Raw genomic sequence first — 17,054 nt, forward strand, 5'->3', positions numbered from 1 at the left:
ACGGGGTAGCCTTTTTTTCCCTCGTTCAATATAGTAGATTCAAAAGCTCAGTAGTAATCTAATCAAGATTAATTTGAAAGGCTAAGCATCACCAATTCATGTTGCACTGAATATTGTGAAAAACTATACTGGTGGCTTGCAGCCAAAGCTGGTAGCGACGCTCTTGCCCCCAAACGCGCCAATCAAGCCGTCCACAGAAGAGTAAACGCCGAGGGCCGTGGTGACCAGACTTCCCAGCGTGTACAAGACGTTGCACGTGTTGATCACCGGGTTCTTCTTGTACGCTCGCCAGTATCGCGGCAGCCCCGTATCGACGTAGGTGTACGTCCGCGTGGCGGGGTCGAAGCGCTCCTCGCCGTCCACCATGGCGTCGCTCCTGAGCTGGTACCCGAGGGCGAGCAGCGCGGGCGCCGTGTAGGTGAGCGTGAGGATGAACAGGGCGCCGATGAGGCCCGAGACGAAGGAGAGCTGCGGCACGGCGGCGGCCACCAGGAACGCCACGACCCAGAACGCGGGGATGCAGACGGCCCAGGCGACCCGGCCCTTCCTGGCGGTCAGCGGCGGGAAGCCGAGCAGCTCCTGGAAGACGTCCATGTAGATGACCTTGAAGCCGACGTTGCTGTACAGCGTGCAGGCGATGAGGCCGCCCACCAGGAAGAGGACGTTGGCCGCCGTCTGGAACGCGTACGGCGACAGGCCCTGCATGACGGGGTTGAAGGCGAACTGGCCCTGGAACGAGTACACAAACATGCCGAAGAAGATGTAGACGGCGTAGATGAAGGCCTGGCCGCACAGGAGGGCCTTCCAAAAGTCGACCGGGTGCCGCATCTCGGCCATGAAGGCCACAAAGGCCATGCAGCCGCCGTACGAGTACACGGCCTGGTTCAGCCCGTTGAGCGACGCGACGAAGCCCGCGCCGCCGCTGGCCATGCCCGCCGGTGGCTGCCCGGCGAACGTGCGAACCGGCGCCGGGCCAAACGCCTCGCCGTACGAGGCCTGCGTGGCTTTGAAGTTGGGCGGGTAGTGGACGACGACACCGATGCTGCAGACCCATTTCCTGTTTAGAAGACGGAATTTCTTTTTCTTGGTGTATGTAGAAAAACATCACGGAAAAACTGGCTGCACGTACCATATCAAGAGAATCGTCACATTCACCCACACGGCCAGATTGGCCAGCCACGCCACGCGCTGAAGCGTCCTCACCTGGCTCACGAGGAGCCCCGCGAACATGAAGATGAGCATGCACACGACAAAGCACAGGCCGCCGCCGCCGCCGCCGCGCGCCGCGTCGCGGCCCTGCGAGATCTGCGAGATGCCCTGCCCGCTCTGCAGGATGACGGTGGACACGAACAGCATCATCTGGAAGCTCAGCATAAAGTTCATGCAGTGCCGCGGCAGCGCGCCGAACAACCGGTAGAAGAGGTCGCCAAACGTGACGAGCGGGTACCGGTCCGAGTCCAGGCCAATGTACGTCTTCCAGACAATGTATCCGGAACTAGGGATACGCGCGTGTTAGCAGGGACCAGACCCATTGAGAATAAATAAACAAATAGGCAGCCCGGGAATAACGTACTACGCAGCCAGCGCGCCAAAGACGGTATACAGCGCCACGCCGGGACCGTACCCTGTCTGCGCAAAGGCCCACGGCGTGGTCATGGGCCCCAAAATGTCCGTCGTGATGAGGAAGAAGATGGCGCCCCAGCTCGTGGTCCGCAGGCCGCGTTCCGCCTGCGCCCAGTCCTGCGGCGTGGCGCGGCTCATCATGTCCGCGCCGCCCGCCGCGCCGCCGCCGCCACCGCCGCCGCCACCCAGGGGGTCGGGATCAGCGGCCGTGGCTTGCTGGTCGGGCGGCGCCGGCGGCTGCACGGACACCGAGGCGTGCTTTTCGCCGCCGCCCGCACGCCGGCCCGGCGCGACGAAGGCGCCCCGACCGACCTTTTTGCTGCCGCGCGCGTCGAGACGGGCCCGGTTCGCCTCGGCTTCCTCGCGGCGGGTTAGCTTCGCCCAGTACACGTACTCTTCAAACGTGACTGACGGGTCGCGGACGACGGGCTTTGGCAAAGTCGGCATCGCGGAGGGAGAGAGAAAAAAGGAGGATGACAGCGGGCGTCTTTTCGAGGAAAATGATGAGGATGATGTCGAAAATGTGAGCTTTTACTTTTAAGTTTTCCCTGACAGTTTCGCTGTATATAAGTAGTTTGTTGAGGCAGGCAAAGCAACGAGCCGTCCGTACAGGTATATGTTCATGAACAGATGAGGGCTGCTGCGATACGCTGTCGAGTCTGATGCGGTATATGAAACACGCAGGCCTTATCGTCCTGGGCGACAAGCTTTGACCGTCTTTTATCTCGACGCTCCCTGGCATCCGTCTCAATTTGCCGGTACCATGTCTCCTCGTATCGGCCTGAATTGCCGGTGCGGGGAAGCCGGCCGCATCGTTACCAAACGAGTCCTCGATATCATAGGTGGCGCATTGTCGATGTAACCTCGAACGGGGCGATGTGGCGCGCCCTGCATGCATGTACGTCAGTTGTCTGAAGGCGAGCACAGCAGCTATCAAGAAAGTGTGCATAGACAGCGCAAAAGGGTGGCTCATTCAAGCAAGGGAGATGAAACAAAAAAGTAACAATCTGAGGACATCTTGTGAGTAATATTTTCACTGTGTATGGCAGACGCGACGCCAAGCTATCGCTATGGAAAAATGCTTCTCTCCCAAATTAAAAGATAGTACCCTTCTTGCGGCGCTCCTTTGCTTCCATGTCTTTAACATTGAGGTTCTTCCACAAGAACAAGCACGCAATGCATAGGGGAAGAAAGCAGCATCCCACAATCACCATGAGTCTCTGAACGTGGCCATAAGAGACAATAATCGCATCGCGTGCAGGGCTCCCCATAGGGAACCCGAGCTGCACTGTAAGATCAGAGTAAATATCGGTGGCGTTGCCCTTGAGCTCGTCGGGCAAGTTGTTGTAGAGCTGCCGGGGGAGGACATTGGTCCAGATGCCGCCGGCAACTGCTTGACCAATTGCCGCGCCAATGGAACCAAACAGGCTGTAGAGGGCTACCGCAACGGCAGTCTCTTGGTGGGCGACGTTTGCCATCACACCGAGCTGCGATGTGGTGGCCCACACACCACTGTAGATGCCATTAAAGAGCTGGCACATGACGAGGAAGCCGACATGCGATGCGGGAGTACGGAAATAGACGAGAAGCGCAGTGCCGAGCACAGCAAAGGGTGTCATGCCGACGGACGGCCACTTGTAGTACCCGTAGTATCGGATGAAGCTAGAGTCTGGTCAGAGATGCTCAACATGCTATCAAGGTTGATGAGTAAACTCACAGTCCGGTCGAGGGGCCAATGATTGCAGACATGAGTGAGAAGGCGTTGAGAACGTAGCTCGCGTTGGAAATGCTGAGGTTGTGGACGACTTGAAGGTAGGAATAGTAGTACGTGTCCCAGGTGAATATAGAAAGAAACATGAGGCCATAGAGCAGACAGGCGCCGAGAATGCTCCTGTTCTTGAGATGCTTGAAAGGGAAATACTGGACTATTGCAAAGTATCTTTCCCAGATGACAAATGCGACAAGTAGTACAACACCAACGACAATCATGGCAATGATGTAGCCAGTCTTCCAGCCATGAGGGGCGTATTGAGTCAGGTTGAAAGGGAGAAGGAGTAGAGTCCAGCCAAAGATGGTAAGAAGCATTCCAACGACTACGCAGATCCGGGTTAGTGAACATGATGGGAGATGAATTGAAAGCAGCGATAAAACGTACCATCAAACTCAATCGCATAGTGCTTGGCAGACTCCAGGAAAGAGCGCGTCTTGACGCGCTCCGGGAACTTGCCCTCGCGCTGCGCCTTGCGCTTACTGAGCCAGAAGACGACCAACACCGGAGCGGCGAAAACGGGCATGATGATGGTGAAGGCGCCAAAAGCCCAGCGAAAGTTGGAGTGGGTGTAGAAGAGCTCCGCAATCTTGGGCCCGCCAAAGGTGGCCGCAATGGTGGGCAGCTGCAGCAGGCCAAAGAGCACCATGCGGTTGCGCATGGTCGTCATGTCGGCGTAGATGATCTGGATGACGTACTGCGTGCCGATGTGGCCGACCCAGTAGATGCTGTTGGCGGCGGCGAACATTTCGACGTTGATGCAGGCGGCCTTCATGACCATGCCGACAATGATGAAGACGATCATGACGGTGAAGCCCTCGGCGCGGCCCCAGATGTCAATGACCTTTGCGATGGCGAGGTTGCAGACGCCGCCGAGGATAAAGGCCAGGATGTCGGTGACGCCGAGAAGGCTGTGCGCCTTGAAGTTGGAGGTGACGTAGGGGGTTAGAGCACCCTGCACGCTTTGAAGCAGAGTGTCGACGAAGCTGACGAGGTATAGGCTGGGCGGAAAGTTAGTTTTGTTCTGAGCTTCTTGTACCCCGCGATGCGTTGAAACACCAGCCAAGCAAGCGGAAGGGGGAGGGGGGGAGGGACGGCTCTTACAGAATAAACATGACAATCATGGTATTCTCGGACCAGACTGTTGTAATAGCCTCGACGCGCCTAACACCATCCTGTACATGGACAGAGCTCGTCTCGGACGAGGGGCTCTCGTCGGGAATCTCTTGAATCTCCTCATCGGAGGAAGGCTTCCCGCGCTCGGAGTCTCCATACTTGACGGTGCCGTAGCCGGTCTCGGCGGAAGCGCTGGCTGACATGTTGCTGGAAGCGCCCGTCTCAGTGTGCCTGCTTCGTGTCGCGTGTGAGAGCAGATGCGTGTGGGCGTCGCTGGTCGCGGCAGTCGTTCCCGGCTGGGGAGGCTGCGAGTGAGGAGAGGCACGCGGCATGGCGGGCAAGAGTTCCTTGGTCCGGAGCGGGCGGTCGCTTGGGGTTTATAGCAGCAGCTGTCGTGTTGGCTGGGAAGACCAAGGGACGAATCAAGCAGTGAAAAGTGTTTGAGCTTCTTGGTCCGCGCACCGCACGTTTTTCCGACTAGCTGGATCTGCTGCGACGCTATGTGAGGTTATTGCGGAAACCAAATTCAAAAAAACTCAAAACTCAGCTGGATAGTCACAGGCGAAGACGAGGCAAAGATGGGCGTTGCGGAAAGAAAGCGGAGGCAGCTTGAGCTGAGTCGCCGTTCAAACGGGGTACTGCTGCCACATCCCGGCAAGCGAGGAGCGTCCAGTGGCGTCTAGAGCAGACGTTCGGCAGTCTAATTTCCACTGGTTAGATCCACCGTGGCCCCAAGAAGAGGGTCGTGGCATACATGCTTGGGAGTAGTGCACTATTCTCGAGCTATGATCCTTACCCTGCGAGGAAGAGGTAATGGGCCAAAAACAGAGCCGGATACTTGCAAAGGATGCGAGAATCGGAACAACGGAGCTAGGAATGACTTTTTGCTTCTTCGTCTTCTTCGTCGTTTTCTTTTTCTTTGCAACCAACTGTCCGTCCATTCCTCTTCGTCTCGCAGTTCCGATGTCATGTGCAAACAGCCTTCTTATCAGATCCTGCGAAATTTTATCTTGATCATCTGATAAGGACCGTAGTGGAGCCTGCCTGACCACTGGCGTACGTGTGCTGCGATCACACTCAGGACTGTCTTCACAACTTTCCTCACCAGTAAACTAACTACTGCTAGTTGGCGCCACTACGAGCTGTTTTCCGTGCCGTCTTTGCCGCTCTGCAGTTAAAAAACTTCGACAGTAAAAAGGCGCAGGTATGCCTCTTCTCTTCTCTATTGTCTACTGGTAGCCCCACAGCATCATCAAAGCTTGCCAAAACGCTAGCGGCTACTATTTGCTCAACAAATGCAAGCCTGCGGCCTTGCCTTGCACTCGTCCACTGGCACGGATTACTTGGTGCCTCGGGGTTGTGGGTGGAGGGCCGGGTTAACTTGCCCCATGGAGCTGATGTAGGGAACCGGGTGATAAACGGAGACGGCGAGGGGAGGGGGGTCAGGCTGTATACCACTCTTTTTAGTTACGCAGCAAGTGAGCTTTCGGAAACCGAAAATTGTGCCGTCGCATCCCTGGCAACACCGGAGCTCGGCTCTCAAGCGGCGCATGCAACTCTCTGATTCGCTTGTTTTTCTACAAAATTTGGATTCCCAGTCATGACCTTGACAGGCGCAGATCGTCTGGACAAACCCATCTTTCCCATTTAGTTTCTGTCAAACACACAGTATCGTACTAACTGGTTGACCCCCCCCCCCCCCCCCCCCCCCCGAAGTCGCAAGTGCAAGAAGCCAATCCCTTTAACTTTTTGTCTTCTATGCGCAATGATTACTGAAACAAATCACGTTTTCATACTCGTAGAAATATTGACCAACATGTGATAAGAATGCGATTTTGTTTTCCAATAAAAATACACCAATGCTGCTCGGGCTTCATATTTGCGATATCGTAGCGGGTTGGGCAGCCTAGTTATGGAATCCTTTGCTTCAACCTACCCACTTGACCCTCCGGTCACTTTTTCCAAGCCATGATTACGGAAATGGTCGGTCACAGCAACGCAGTACCCGACAGGAAGCCGCTTTTCGGCGGCTTGGCAAGGGACTGGGGAGGACTTGGTGATCTTCCCCGGGCATTGGTGAGGGGCAGCCTTATTCCCGCCAGCAGCGACCTGTCAGAAGCCTCCCAAGATGTGCAATGTTTGGGTGATTGCGACCTCTTTCCATGCTTATTCGCTCCGTATTTTTTTTTGTACAGGGGAGGGTGCCTTCCATAATCCGGTCCGGAATGTAGATGCTGGCGATAGATAGTCGAGTTTACTTGGTCGCTATTTTCGGCAGAGGCAGATGGCGGATCGCAATGGCCTGACGCTTCTCAACATCAAATAGCTTGCTACACCCTGCAACTGCGAATGCTCCGCACCATTCGGGCCCTCGGTAGCATCATAGATATGTCTCCGACATCAAGGATCCAATTTGTGCATTGGACGATACCCTGATCGGGTAAATCTCAGCGCAGGGCCGTATCGTTTTTTACAGCCTCGTACGACCTCCTGATCGGGTAATCGCCGCGCTGTAGTATGCTGTGCCTTGGCCGACGTCACTGATATCTACAGTCCTTCAATCCATCAGTTGGTTGCCTGGCAGGTGAACGAGTCTAGCTATTGTCACTGACACATCACTGCAGCCTGCTCTCACCGGTATCATGACAGCCTCGTTAAAATGACTCGGCCCGTGCAAGCGGTATCGCGACACGTGTTGATTGCTCTCCGTCAAGTATAAGATGCTCATCTACCGCCTTACTCGGCATTTTGACCACTCAGGCCTTCATCATCATTCAAATACAATCCCAAAAGAACAATTCCAAAAGAACATAACTCAACAGAATGAAGCTTAGCGTTCAGACTGCGTTGGTATGTACTTCTTCTCGCACCGCTCTCTTTCTCTACTTGGCTTACACAGCATCCATTCAAGACACTCCTGGTCATCCAGGCTAGCCATGTTTTTGCCCTCCCGGCTTCATCCATCGCAAACGGAGATGAGCAGGTCAGCGACCCGAGTCTCGGCAAGCGATGTCTCGGGGGCAGCTTCCAAGCTTGCTACAGCATTGCGATCAATACGTGCCCTCTAGCGTGCAGCTCACCTCCCGGCCAGGTTGCCTGCATACAGAGCTGCCAGCAGATGTATTACAACGACTGCAAGTCAGACTGCTCCTAGTCTTGAGGTTGCCTTGGGATATTGAGCGCGGCATGAATTGAGAGCTCGACAATGCAAACGGAGGGACTGCCCGTTTCACGTCTGGACATACTGTAGACAGACTTTACAGCAGATCAAGATCCAATATACGTCATACTCATATAATCATGATATCGAATATTCGTAGCAATGTGCTGCTGTGATTGCTTGTTATGGGGAAAAGGGGGGGGGGGGACCTAGGCGAATAGCAATTGGCGCATGGACGTATTGTAGACCATAATTATCAGATAGTACATGGTGATAGTCCAGCCCTTCCAGCCTACTGGAGGCTTGCCAGACATATTCGGATATCCGAATGCCAATATCCTTCGTGATGAATTGAGAGATTAGTCGCATCGTTCATCCTAACTAGCCTTGCTTGCCTATTGGGGAACGAGGCTCGTGTCCTGATATCTCCCAGCTCCACGCCTTTTGACCTTGAACCTTTTGACCTTGAAACACCTTGAATCAAGGAGCGTCTGGTACTTCGGAAACCTGAATCTAGACAGTTACCAGCATTTGTGGTTATCTTTTGCTTCAATCCCGTCCATAGGCAGCAGTCAGCCAGTACCCATGGGCTGACTCCAGTCCAAGCGCCTCGCCCCCCCCTCCCGTGTAAGAACACTGGCAGAGTCTGAACCCGGGATCGGACAGGACGTGAGCCAGTGGTATGGAGGGGAAAACCAGTGCGTATCATTCGAAGAAAATTAGATGACATGATATCTCATGCCGTCCTGGCTTCGGCTGCCGACGGTAGAGGTACCGTTCCCGCGTTGCGATGCAGGATGGCAAGCGAGTCTGAAGAAAAGCGGGTTGGCTGTGATGGAGAAATGGAAAAAGAATTAATATTAAGCCATGCAAGATGACGCGAGGAGGAGACTTTGGTTGTCTTGTGAGAGTAGATAGTGGTCAAGAACAACGGGGCCACAGCCGCTTCTTGGTGGTTGCCGGTTATTACGCTCTCTACGACCGCAGACCTCAGACACGCCAAGCCAAGGAATGCAGTTCGGCTTTGTATTCTGTAATACAAAGACCGAGCCTGATTCAGACTCTTGGCCGTCCGGGGAAGCGCTGTCCGGGGGGTGCCCTAGCGTGAGAACGATCGGGCTCGACACAGGGTCAGGAATTGTGCTTTTCTTGAAGTGAAGGCCTGCGAACCTGAATCGCTCAAGCTCTCATGATTCACTGACCTGCTGGTAGACCATTTTTACCCCCTCGGTCATATCTCGTCATAGCTCGGTGTGGCAGCCTGACCATCACCACGACGGGGTAGCTATTCGAGGCTCGGCTCGGCACTTCTCGATCTCTGCCCCAACATCAACGGGCTATCTACCATGCAGACAAGGCTGTGATTCCTTCACAGGAACTGTTAGACTCCCTCTTCGTCTGAAAAATTTGCAACCTTCTCGGCTCTCCCCTCTCTCACCTTTCGGGACCACCCCAACACGCCGACTCTGGCTCTTCTGTTGCACTGACATCTCAAATCCAGCAGTCGTGATAAAGTGGATGCCGAAGAGAGCTAATACCGGAGACGGGATTATATACAGAAATAGCGGATTGCTCGCTATGCATGATGGCGAGTCAGAAGAGCGACTTCGGGACGTATTTGCGGAGGAAAATAATTGATGAGAGCTGTCGCGCGCCGAGATCGCATCACACGACAACACAAGAACAAACAAGGTCATTAAGTGAAACAAGCTATGCTCGTGAGTCATAAATAAATGACTAGATAGTTATTACTGATTCAAATTAGTCTCAAATACCTAGCAACCCTTATTGAGCAGTTCACGTTGCATGACTAGCATGTGTGATACTGCTACGAATTCACCCACGAGCACCTCGTACGGCTCCGTTCGCCTTGCATCTCACCAAGGATAGCAAAACCCACCTGGGCAACGTCCTAGATCATGACTACCTCTATCGTAGTGAAAGGTGACCCCTGCTGGCTTTCTAATATTGCGGGGGAGGGATATGGGCCGGCGTCACAGGCCGCCTTCAAGGCAGCTCATATCAGCCATTCTTCGGGGGACCCTCTACATGACTTTGAAGTCGGTGCCTGTAGTTTTCGACTCCCATTTGCCATGAATTTGGATTATCGAACTATTCAATTTTTCATGCAGTTTTTGACCGGCCACATCGGGTTCAATACTCCTCCCACGACCAGGCTGTATGGGTTCAATGAAGCATGAATAGGCGTGTGCGGCCGCTACTGGAGATACGTCGTTCTGAGTGACACTCTAGAGATGCATCACGAAAAAAAGAACCCTCTAAAAGGCCGGCAGATAGGTGCGTACCTGGCCGAGGACAAAAGGCCAAGATCAGGAGAATCTATCATTCCCCATAACGATATCAACGACTCCGTCGTTGTGGTGACTATGCTCGTGTCGCAGCATCCATTACAGAACCTACCCCCTTTTCATCGCTGTATTCAAAAAGTCCCATCCACGCTTATGCAAGTTCGTGCTAGAGGATGACACGGAATACCCCTCCTCAATAGAGCTCCCGGAATGTCGCAGCATCGTAGATCGCGCTACTCCATCTCCTGGTTTACTTACTGTCTAGCAAAACCGATAGTGACAACCTGCGCTTCCGCAGACGCAAAGACACCAATGCCCGTCGCTAGTTTGTACAGTGTTTTGAAGAAGGGACGAAAATGCCGGCTCACCTGCAAATGCTCTTTCAGATGCTCTCGGCCATTGTTACTGTTGAGCTCTGCTCTCTGATTGCGTGTCCTCGTAGTTTCTATATGTACTGCGCTTCGGTAGCTATTTGCCTCTACCGTGTTTACAAACTAGTTTTTAATCTTTTGCTTTCTGTTAAAGCACTGCTGATCGCGCATTCAATGTCTACCAATTGTGTTGAAGAGTGTCTTGCTAGGTAACCTAGCATTACATCCCACCAGATCAATGTCCTAGGATAGAGCATCGCCTGGAATGAAAAGAGCACGATGATCCTCAATATTTGGCTTGAAAAGGCTTAAAAAAATTCGGCGCAGTATCTTCATTCACGGCTCTCGCCCGCAGGTTTGTGAGTTCCTACTGTGGTGTCTGAAATTTAGCTTACTCGACCACCTAAAACATGCAGTGGTATGTATAACACCGTGGGACGTACAAGCGCTCTATTTCTCATCCCGTGTGTATTGCGTGCTTTAGGATTGTCTCCGAGCGGTTGTGGTGTCATCCCGCTGGATTCTCTATGCCACTTGTACTCGGACGGCTGAATGGCGTGATTGCCTCCCGGGATAGCATCAACAACCCACACAGCACCAAAACACGGGGTCACACTAGCAGTGTTGGTGTCAAAACCGGCGCTTTGCTAATCAATCAATGAGAAGGTTGCTTACATCATATAATGGAGCGCGTTGTGTGACTCGGTCGATCGTGGGCAATTTCGCAATCGCTTGCGACACGCATGCCATTGCGGGGGAGGCCTGCGGTCCGAGTTTCGGGCCTGCTTTGGTCGAGAAGCAAGGTATATAATAAAACCAACGCTTTCATGCGCTGTGTCAAAGAACATTGTCTAGTCTTTTTACATCAACAATATATCTTACCCCAATCGCAGTCATGGCCCCTTCCTTGACCCAAACCCAGACTGCCGCTGAGCAGGACCAGCCGCAGCAGTACAAGCTGCACCTTGGCCAGTACAAGGAAATTGATGCCGTATTTGTGGACAAGGCAGCCGAGGAGGGCAAGACCGGCGAGCCGCCCGCCAAGGTATGTCCTGGTCGACCCGACATCTGCCAAGCTGGCCCGCTCGACTAACATGCTTCCAGTACCCTCACTATCTTCCTACGTGGGATCGCACCCAGACCTGGCCTGCTCTGGAGCTGTACGAGCACTACGAGCATGGAAAAGACGCCGATACATCATACCCGAACCTCTTCCCCGAGGGCAGCAAGGTGACCGACCTCACCCCCACCATCGGCAGCGAGGTGCACGGCATCCAGCTCTCCGCCCTGTCCGACAAGGGCAAGGACGAGCTCGCCCACTACGTCGCCAAGCGCAAGGTCGTAGCGTTCCGCAACCAGGACTTTGCCGACCTCTCCATCCCTGACGCGCTCAAGTACGGCGAGTACTTTGGACGCCAGCACATCCATCCCACCTCTGGCGCGCCCGAGGGCTACCCCGAGATCCACCTCGTGCACCGCGGCGCCGGCGACAAGGGCCACGAATCGTACTTCAAGGCGCGCACCAGCTCCGTTGCCTGGCACTCGGACATTTCGTACGAGAAGCAGCCCCCGGGCACGACCTTTCTCTACATCCTGGACCGTCCCGAGACGGGCGGCGACACGCTCTTCGTGGACTCGGTGCAGGCGTACAAGCGCCTCAGCCCCCTGTTCCAGGAGCGCCTCCACGGCCTCCGCGCCACGCACTCTGGAATCGAGCAGGTGAACGCGGCGGCTGCCAGAAACAGCATCAAGCGCCGCGAGCCGGTGGTCAATGACCACCCCATCGTACGCACCCACCCTGCGACCGGCGACAAGGCGCTCTACGTCAACCCTCAGTGTAAGTCAATCCTGCCGAATGAGATATGAAAACTCCCTCAATGGCTGACCATGAATGCAGTTACCCGCGATATTGTTGGCCTCAAGAAGGAAGAATCAGATACACTGCTCAAGTTCCTCTACGACCACCTTGCGTACGGGGCCGACTTCCAGGCCCGCGTCAAGTGGGAGGAGGGTACCGTTGTTGTTTGGGACAACCGCGTGACACAACATACTGCGTTGGTAGACTGGGAGAACGGCCAGCGCCGTCACCTAGCACGCCTGACTCCGCAGGCCGAGCCTCCCTTTGAGACTCCCTTTGTGGCGCCCGAGTAGTGGTGACAGCCGGGAGCTCTGTTGAGTCCCGCCACGTATGGAACTTGGCAGACTCGTTTAATGACGCACGCACCAAATACTTAAATAAAATATACGACATAGATGATAGACTTCTCGTTCTCTCCGAATGTAATACGCGCTTGCTGGTGATCTGTCCAGAGCCGCGTTAGGCAAATGTGGAACATCGGCCATCATTTGCAAGTGATTGATCCGGCAATCATAAGTTAAGCGGTATATTGAATGCAGCTTCTATGCAAAACTATCCCGAAGAAGGTTCCCCATGATGCTAAGTCCTTGGCTTTCCGTTCCTGGACGCGGCTGGCTCTTGAGTATCTTTGAGATGGCCACCTCGGCACTCATGCCGTCGACCTCTTCCGCGTGGGGTGCGTCATTGCTCAAAAGGACCTGCAGCACTATGGTAGCATCTAGCCGTGTCTTATCGTTGGCATCAAGTGACTCCAGGCCGCTCCTCATGGCCAGATCCATAGGCGTAGCATCTTGCTTCGTCGTAGCCTTGAGATTTTCGAGCTTGCAAGAGTCGTGTCCCGCCAACCACATGAGGATCGGGACATCGTTGGTAGACGCGGCATAGTGCCATATGTTACGGCCCTCATGATCTACCGCCGTGGTCTTGGCGCCGTGCTCCTTGACGAGCATCGCCAGGGTTTCGGTGTCGTTGCACAGCAAGAGCGGGGTGCGACCCATGTGATCTCGCGCGTCCAAATTGCCGCCAGCTTCCACAATAGCATCGGCGAACTCCACAAGCCCGTCGCATACAGCATGGTGAAGCAAGGTGCCATTGCCTGGCCCGGTCGGCGAAACGGCGTCCGGATCGAAGCTTGGGTGGTGAATGAGGCGCCGGAAGCAAATGATGCTATCGTCGAGGAAAGCATCCTTGAGCGCCTCTTGGAACTCGGCGTCTGTGATGTCGACTTGCCCTGAGGTCACACGAGCGCCTGCATTGAGGAGAAATGCGTCCTGGATGGCGTCGATGAGGGCTTGTCTGTCCCTCTCGACAAGGTTGAGCTTGGATGGTGCAAGAACCAAATCAAGAATACTGCTCAAAATCTTGGACGTGATGGTGGAATCGGCTGGCTGGTAGTAGGAAAACTCGTCGTCGTTGATCAAGTCAATGACAGCCCTGACATCGCCGCCACCCTGCAAGACAAATTTCAAAAGACTGTAGTCTCCTGTCAAGACGGTAGCACGAAAGGCGAGGAACATCAACAAGCGGCCCTTGCGACCAGTCGACTCGTAGAGGATGCGCTTCTGGCGATGCAGCTCCAAAAGCTTCCGTATGACTGGGAGGCGCGATTGCAACTCCGGATACTGCCGATGTATCACTTGATGCCACTTTTCCATGGACATTCTGCAAGTGAAGATCTGAGGCCCTGCAAGTGAGCAAAACAGAGGCGAAGCAGCGCGTTCTCGAAACATGACGCCTGGGGCCTCCGGCTTTTCCATCAGCTCCAGGCATGCCGGCTCGAGCCCTAGAGCTGCGCTGATGTGCAGCGGGGAAAATGTTCCGTCGTACAGCACATCGGTAAGGTCGAGAATGGCGTCGTTAGATGGAGATTGGGGGCCATATATCTCTGGATAGGTTTCTCGGGCGTACTCAAGGGCCCACTGCATGAAGTTGAACTGACAGGCAAAAAGCTGTTTCACGATGTGGCCAACAGTGTCCCAGTGCTGAAGGGCATGTAACGGCCAGCATCGTGCAGCCGTTGAATACTCCGGGTGAGCTTCTCTGTATTGTCGAAGAAGGTTTCTTTCCAGATAAAATTCCTCCGGCTCCCTGTTCATTGCCGGGTCCAGCAGAATGCGAAGCCATGCCGCGACAATATTGGCAGACGGCCTCTCTGCTGGAGGTTCTGCAGGTCGTATTTCAGAAGTTGGGACAGCAGATCGAGGATCAAAGTCATGATTTACCAGATTGGATTCTAATCTGGGCTCCCTTTCACCATTTTTGGTCTCAGCCATCATCTCATTCGCGTCCAATGCATTGCGCGACTGGCAAGGGGATTCGAGTGTTTGCACCCTGCCGGCGTCCACATGGGCGCACGCGAGTTGTGAGGAGTAAATCTACGAAATTGAACTCAATTTTTGAGGGAGTGAGTCCTAATTGACGGCGTGAACGTGGTTGAGTGTCGTCTCTGGTTGATTTGTTGATGAAAACCCGCCCTGAGAAATTATTGCGGCTGGTGATACGCACAGAAAATTACACAGTGTAATTTTCCGGGCGTGCTTTGCGCACTGTGAGGACTAGCGGTGGGCGCGGATGGATGGGAAGGATGGGAAGGATATATGCTCCAGGAAGTGAGCACCAGAATGAACTTGCGATAATGACATTGTGTCTTGTTTTCGTATTGGGATTTTCATGAAGCTTAATCATTCAGCGAAACACTACCATCTGCCCTCTAGTGCGCACATGCTCAGGAAGTCGGGTCCAGTCTGAGGCAATGTTTAGGCAACCCCGTATATGCGATGACTTCGAATTACTCGATGACATGACCAGCACTGATCAACACATTAATAAGCTCCCTGGCGATCGTTCATGATTAATCTGGCTGCCTAGGCTAGTGCTATCCATTTTGTAGTCTTTCGTCGGCACACGAGGCACTTAGTCCCGAATAGGCCGATTTACCACCTGTCCTCTGGCTTCCACTCAGACTTGGAGAACATAAATATCATGATGGGGCCATTCTAGCTATCAGATTTAATCGCATTCAAGCCGCCGCCGCCTCTTTTGATTTCTTCGTCTTTGGCACTTGTAAATACTGCTCCATGGCGGGCGACTACCAGCTAATTCCTCGTTGCACGGTTGATGATGCTGTGGGGTTATCACAGGCCAAGGTTGAGTCCTTTGCGAAAGAGCCATGGTGGACCAGCGAATTCGCCCCTGATAGAACCGAGACCATCTACGACTCCATGGTTCTTCGCGAACCTCATAATCAGCTCACAGGGAGAGATATCCGCCGCCACCAAAAAGTTATACACGTTCCGACGGGCGAGATTGTAGGCTACTCGCGGTGGTTTGTGCCGAGCGCCGATGATTGGCTCGAGGCACAAACTCCCGCAGTTGGTGAAGACCAGGAATCTCACTATAAGCTGCAATTTGACAATGCTTATTGGAAATTTGTTGAGGATGGCCTGGGTACGGACGACCACGTCTCCGCTTGGAGAGCAGCTCATACCCCTACTGGCCCGGTCATAAGTACGTTGTAGGCCCGAATCTATGATTTTCCAGTACCTGATCTTTCTGGGTAAATGGCTCACTAATGGCTATCTTGGCAGGCCTTGAGTATCTCTGCTGTAAGCAGGCGCACCAAAAACGGGGTGTGGCTTCTTTGCTCCTCCGGTCAGGATGCGAGCAAGCGGATAAACTCAAACTACCAATAACCATCTACGCAATGGGAGAGAAAGCCAAAGATGCGTATCTAAAGCATGGATTCCAGAAACTGGCAGAGAAGCACCAGGATCTGCGTCCATTCCGTGATTGTGTATACCACACGTACTGGATGGTCCGTCACCCTCAGTAACTAGGCGACGGTGGGCACAGGGCGATTTTCAATAAAGCTACTTGTCTTTTTCTTTCACTTATGTTGCTTGCGTCTTTGAATCCGTTGACACTTTTGCCATTACTCTGCGCCTCAGTATGTATGCATCAGAAAGCATTACAGACCAGGCCTGGTGCCCGCCTTGGCCGGGAGCGTGTGGTGGCAGCAGAATGGCTCGAGCTGGTCACCCCCTGTGGCCACGCGGGACGGAGAACCCCGTGGTCTGAGAATCGAGTCTAGTATAGACTACTAAATGACAGCAGCTGGAGTTCTGGGGCCATCACCAAGGTCAGGTGCAAAGCTCACCTATGTGGCTCTGACAGCCCGAGCCGGGCTTCTATAGCGATGTAAAGAATGTCTTGCATAACAGAGTACACACGGCGGATAAAAGAACAATATTTTGTCATGCTAAAAAAATTGATATTAAGCTCACCAATACACCGAAGCCGGAATAAAAATTCTCCCAAGTTGCTTATCACCGCTCCGACACAAGACAATGATGGGAATTCGACCCCATCCCTCACAAATGTAGTCCTTTTTGCTGAAGCGCAATTTCTAGAAGAACTCATATACAACGAAAGAGAGAAACTTGTGTTAATTAATGAAAGTTTGGGGGTTCAATCGGCCTATCTCTCTTGTATTTTACCCGAAAAGGCAGGAAGCCTACGTATCGACGATGAGGAAGGTGTCGAATACGAACATTTGCCGGATGTGATCGTCCTTGATGAATCCGGAGTACAAATAATGACAAACACTCTGCGACCAATTCGACTTCCAATAATATCACGACTACTTCCAGTTCGCAGTGTTACGTGAGCCCCTTGGCGCAGGCAGCTGTACACCGTGGGACAGATACAGGGTGGCAACTTCTCTGGGTGACAGTCTCGAAAACCTCGTGGCAGTCGTCCGACTCATACCCAAATTCAGCCCTTTCTCAAAGCCTGCAGGTGGTGTCGAGTATCTCCGCCAAAGAGCTCCTTTGATCCCGGATTGTCCGTG

The 17,054-nt window shown here is 53.6% G+C and overlaps 5 protein-coding genes across 5 annotated transcripts; 2 read left to right on the top strand and 3 right to left on the bottom strand.

Moving 5' to 3' along the window:
- Positions 1-123: 123 nt before the first annotated feature.
- On the bottom strand, positions 124-2,070 carry V2A60_009208 (uncharacterized protein; the record flags this gene model as incomplete). The annotated part of the gene is made up of 3 exons (XM_083260475.1): positions 124-1,042; positions 1,130-1,495; positions 1,577-2,070. The coding sequence occupies 3 exons, from the start codon at positions 2,068-2,070 to the stop codon at positions 124-126; spliced, it is 1,779 nt and encodes a 592-aa protein (XP_083116601.1).
- A 647-nt stretch (positions 2,071-2,717) lies between these two features.
- Positions 2,718-4,839, bottom strand: V2A60_009209 (uncharacterized protein; the record flags this gene model as incomplete). The annotated part of the gene is made up of 4 exons (XM_083260476.1): positions 2,718-3,285; positions 3,341-3,716; positions 3,779-4,392; positions 4,496-4,839. 4 exons carry the CDS (start codon positions 4,837-4,839, stop codon positions 2,718-2,720), a joined length of 1,902 nt encoding a protein of 633 aa, XP_083116602.1.
- A 6,403-nt stretch (positions 4,840-11,242) lies between these two features.
- On the top strand, positions 11,243-12,498 carry V2A60_009210 (TauD/TfdA dioxygenase family protein; the record flags this gene model as incomplete). Its single annotated transcript, XM_083260477.1, has 3 exons — positions 11,243-11,392; positions 11,452-12,184; positions 12,245-12,498. The coding sequence occupies 3 exons, from the start codon at positions 11,243-11,245 to the stop codon at positions 12,496-12,498; spliced, it is 1,137 nt and encodes a 378-aa protein (XP_083116603.1).
- A 249-nt stretch (positions 12,499-12,747) lies between these two features.
- V2A60_009211 (ankyrin repeat-containing domain protein) lies at positions 12,748-14,478 on the bottom strand (the record flags this gene model as incomplete). The annotated part of the gene is made up of 1 exon (XM_083260478.1): positions 12,748-14,478. One exon carries the CDS (start codon positions 14,476-14,478, stop codon positions 12,748-12,750), a length of 1,731 nt encoding a protein of 576 aa, XP_083116604.1.
- Positions 14,479-15,282: 804 nt separating this feature from the next.
- Positions 15,283-15,723, top strand: V2A60_009212 (acyl-CoA N-acyltransferase; the record flags this gene model as incomplete). Its single annotated transcript, XM_083260479.1, has 1 exon — positions 15,283-15,723. The coding sequence occupies one exon, from the start codon at positions 15,283-15,285 to the stop codon at positions 15,721-15,723; it is 441 nt and encodes a 146-aa protein (XP_083116605.1).
- Positions 15,724-17,054: the final 1,331 nt, after the last annotated feature.

This window comes from Cordyceps javanica, chromosome 6 (assembly GCF_051103115.1).
Source record: "Cordyceps javanica chromosome 6, complete sequence".
In the NCBI taxonomy this organism is placed as follows: domain Eukaryota; kingdom Fungi; phylum Ascomycota; class Sordariomycetes; order Hypocreales; family Cordycipitaceae; genus Cordyceps; species Cordyceps javanica.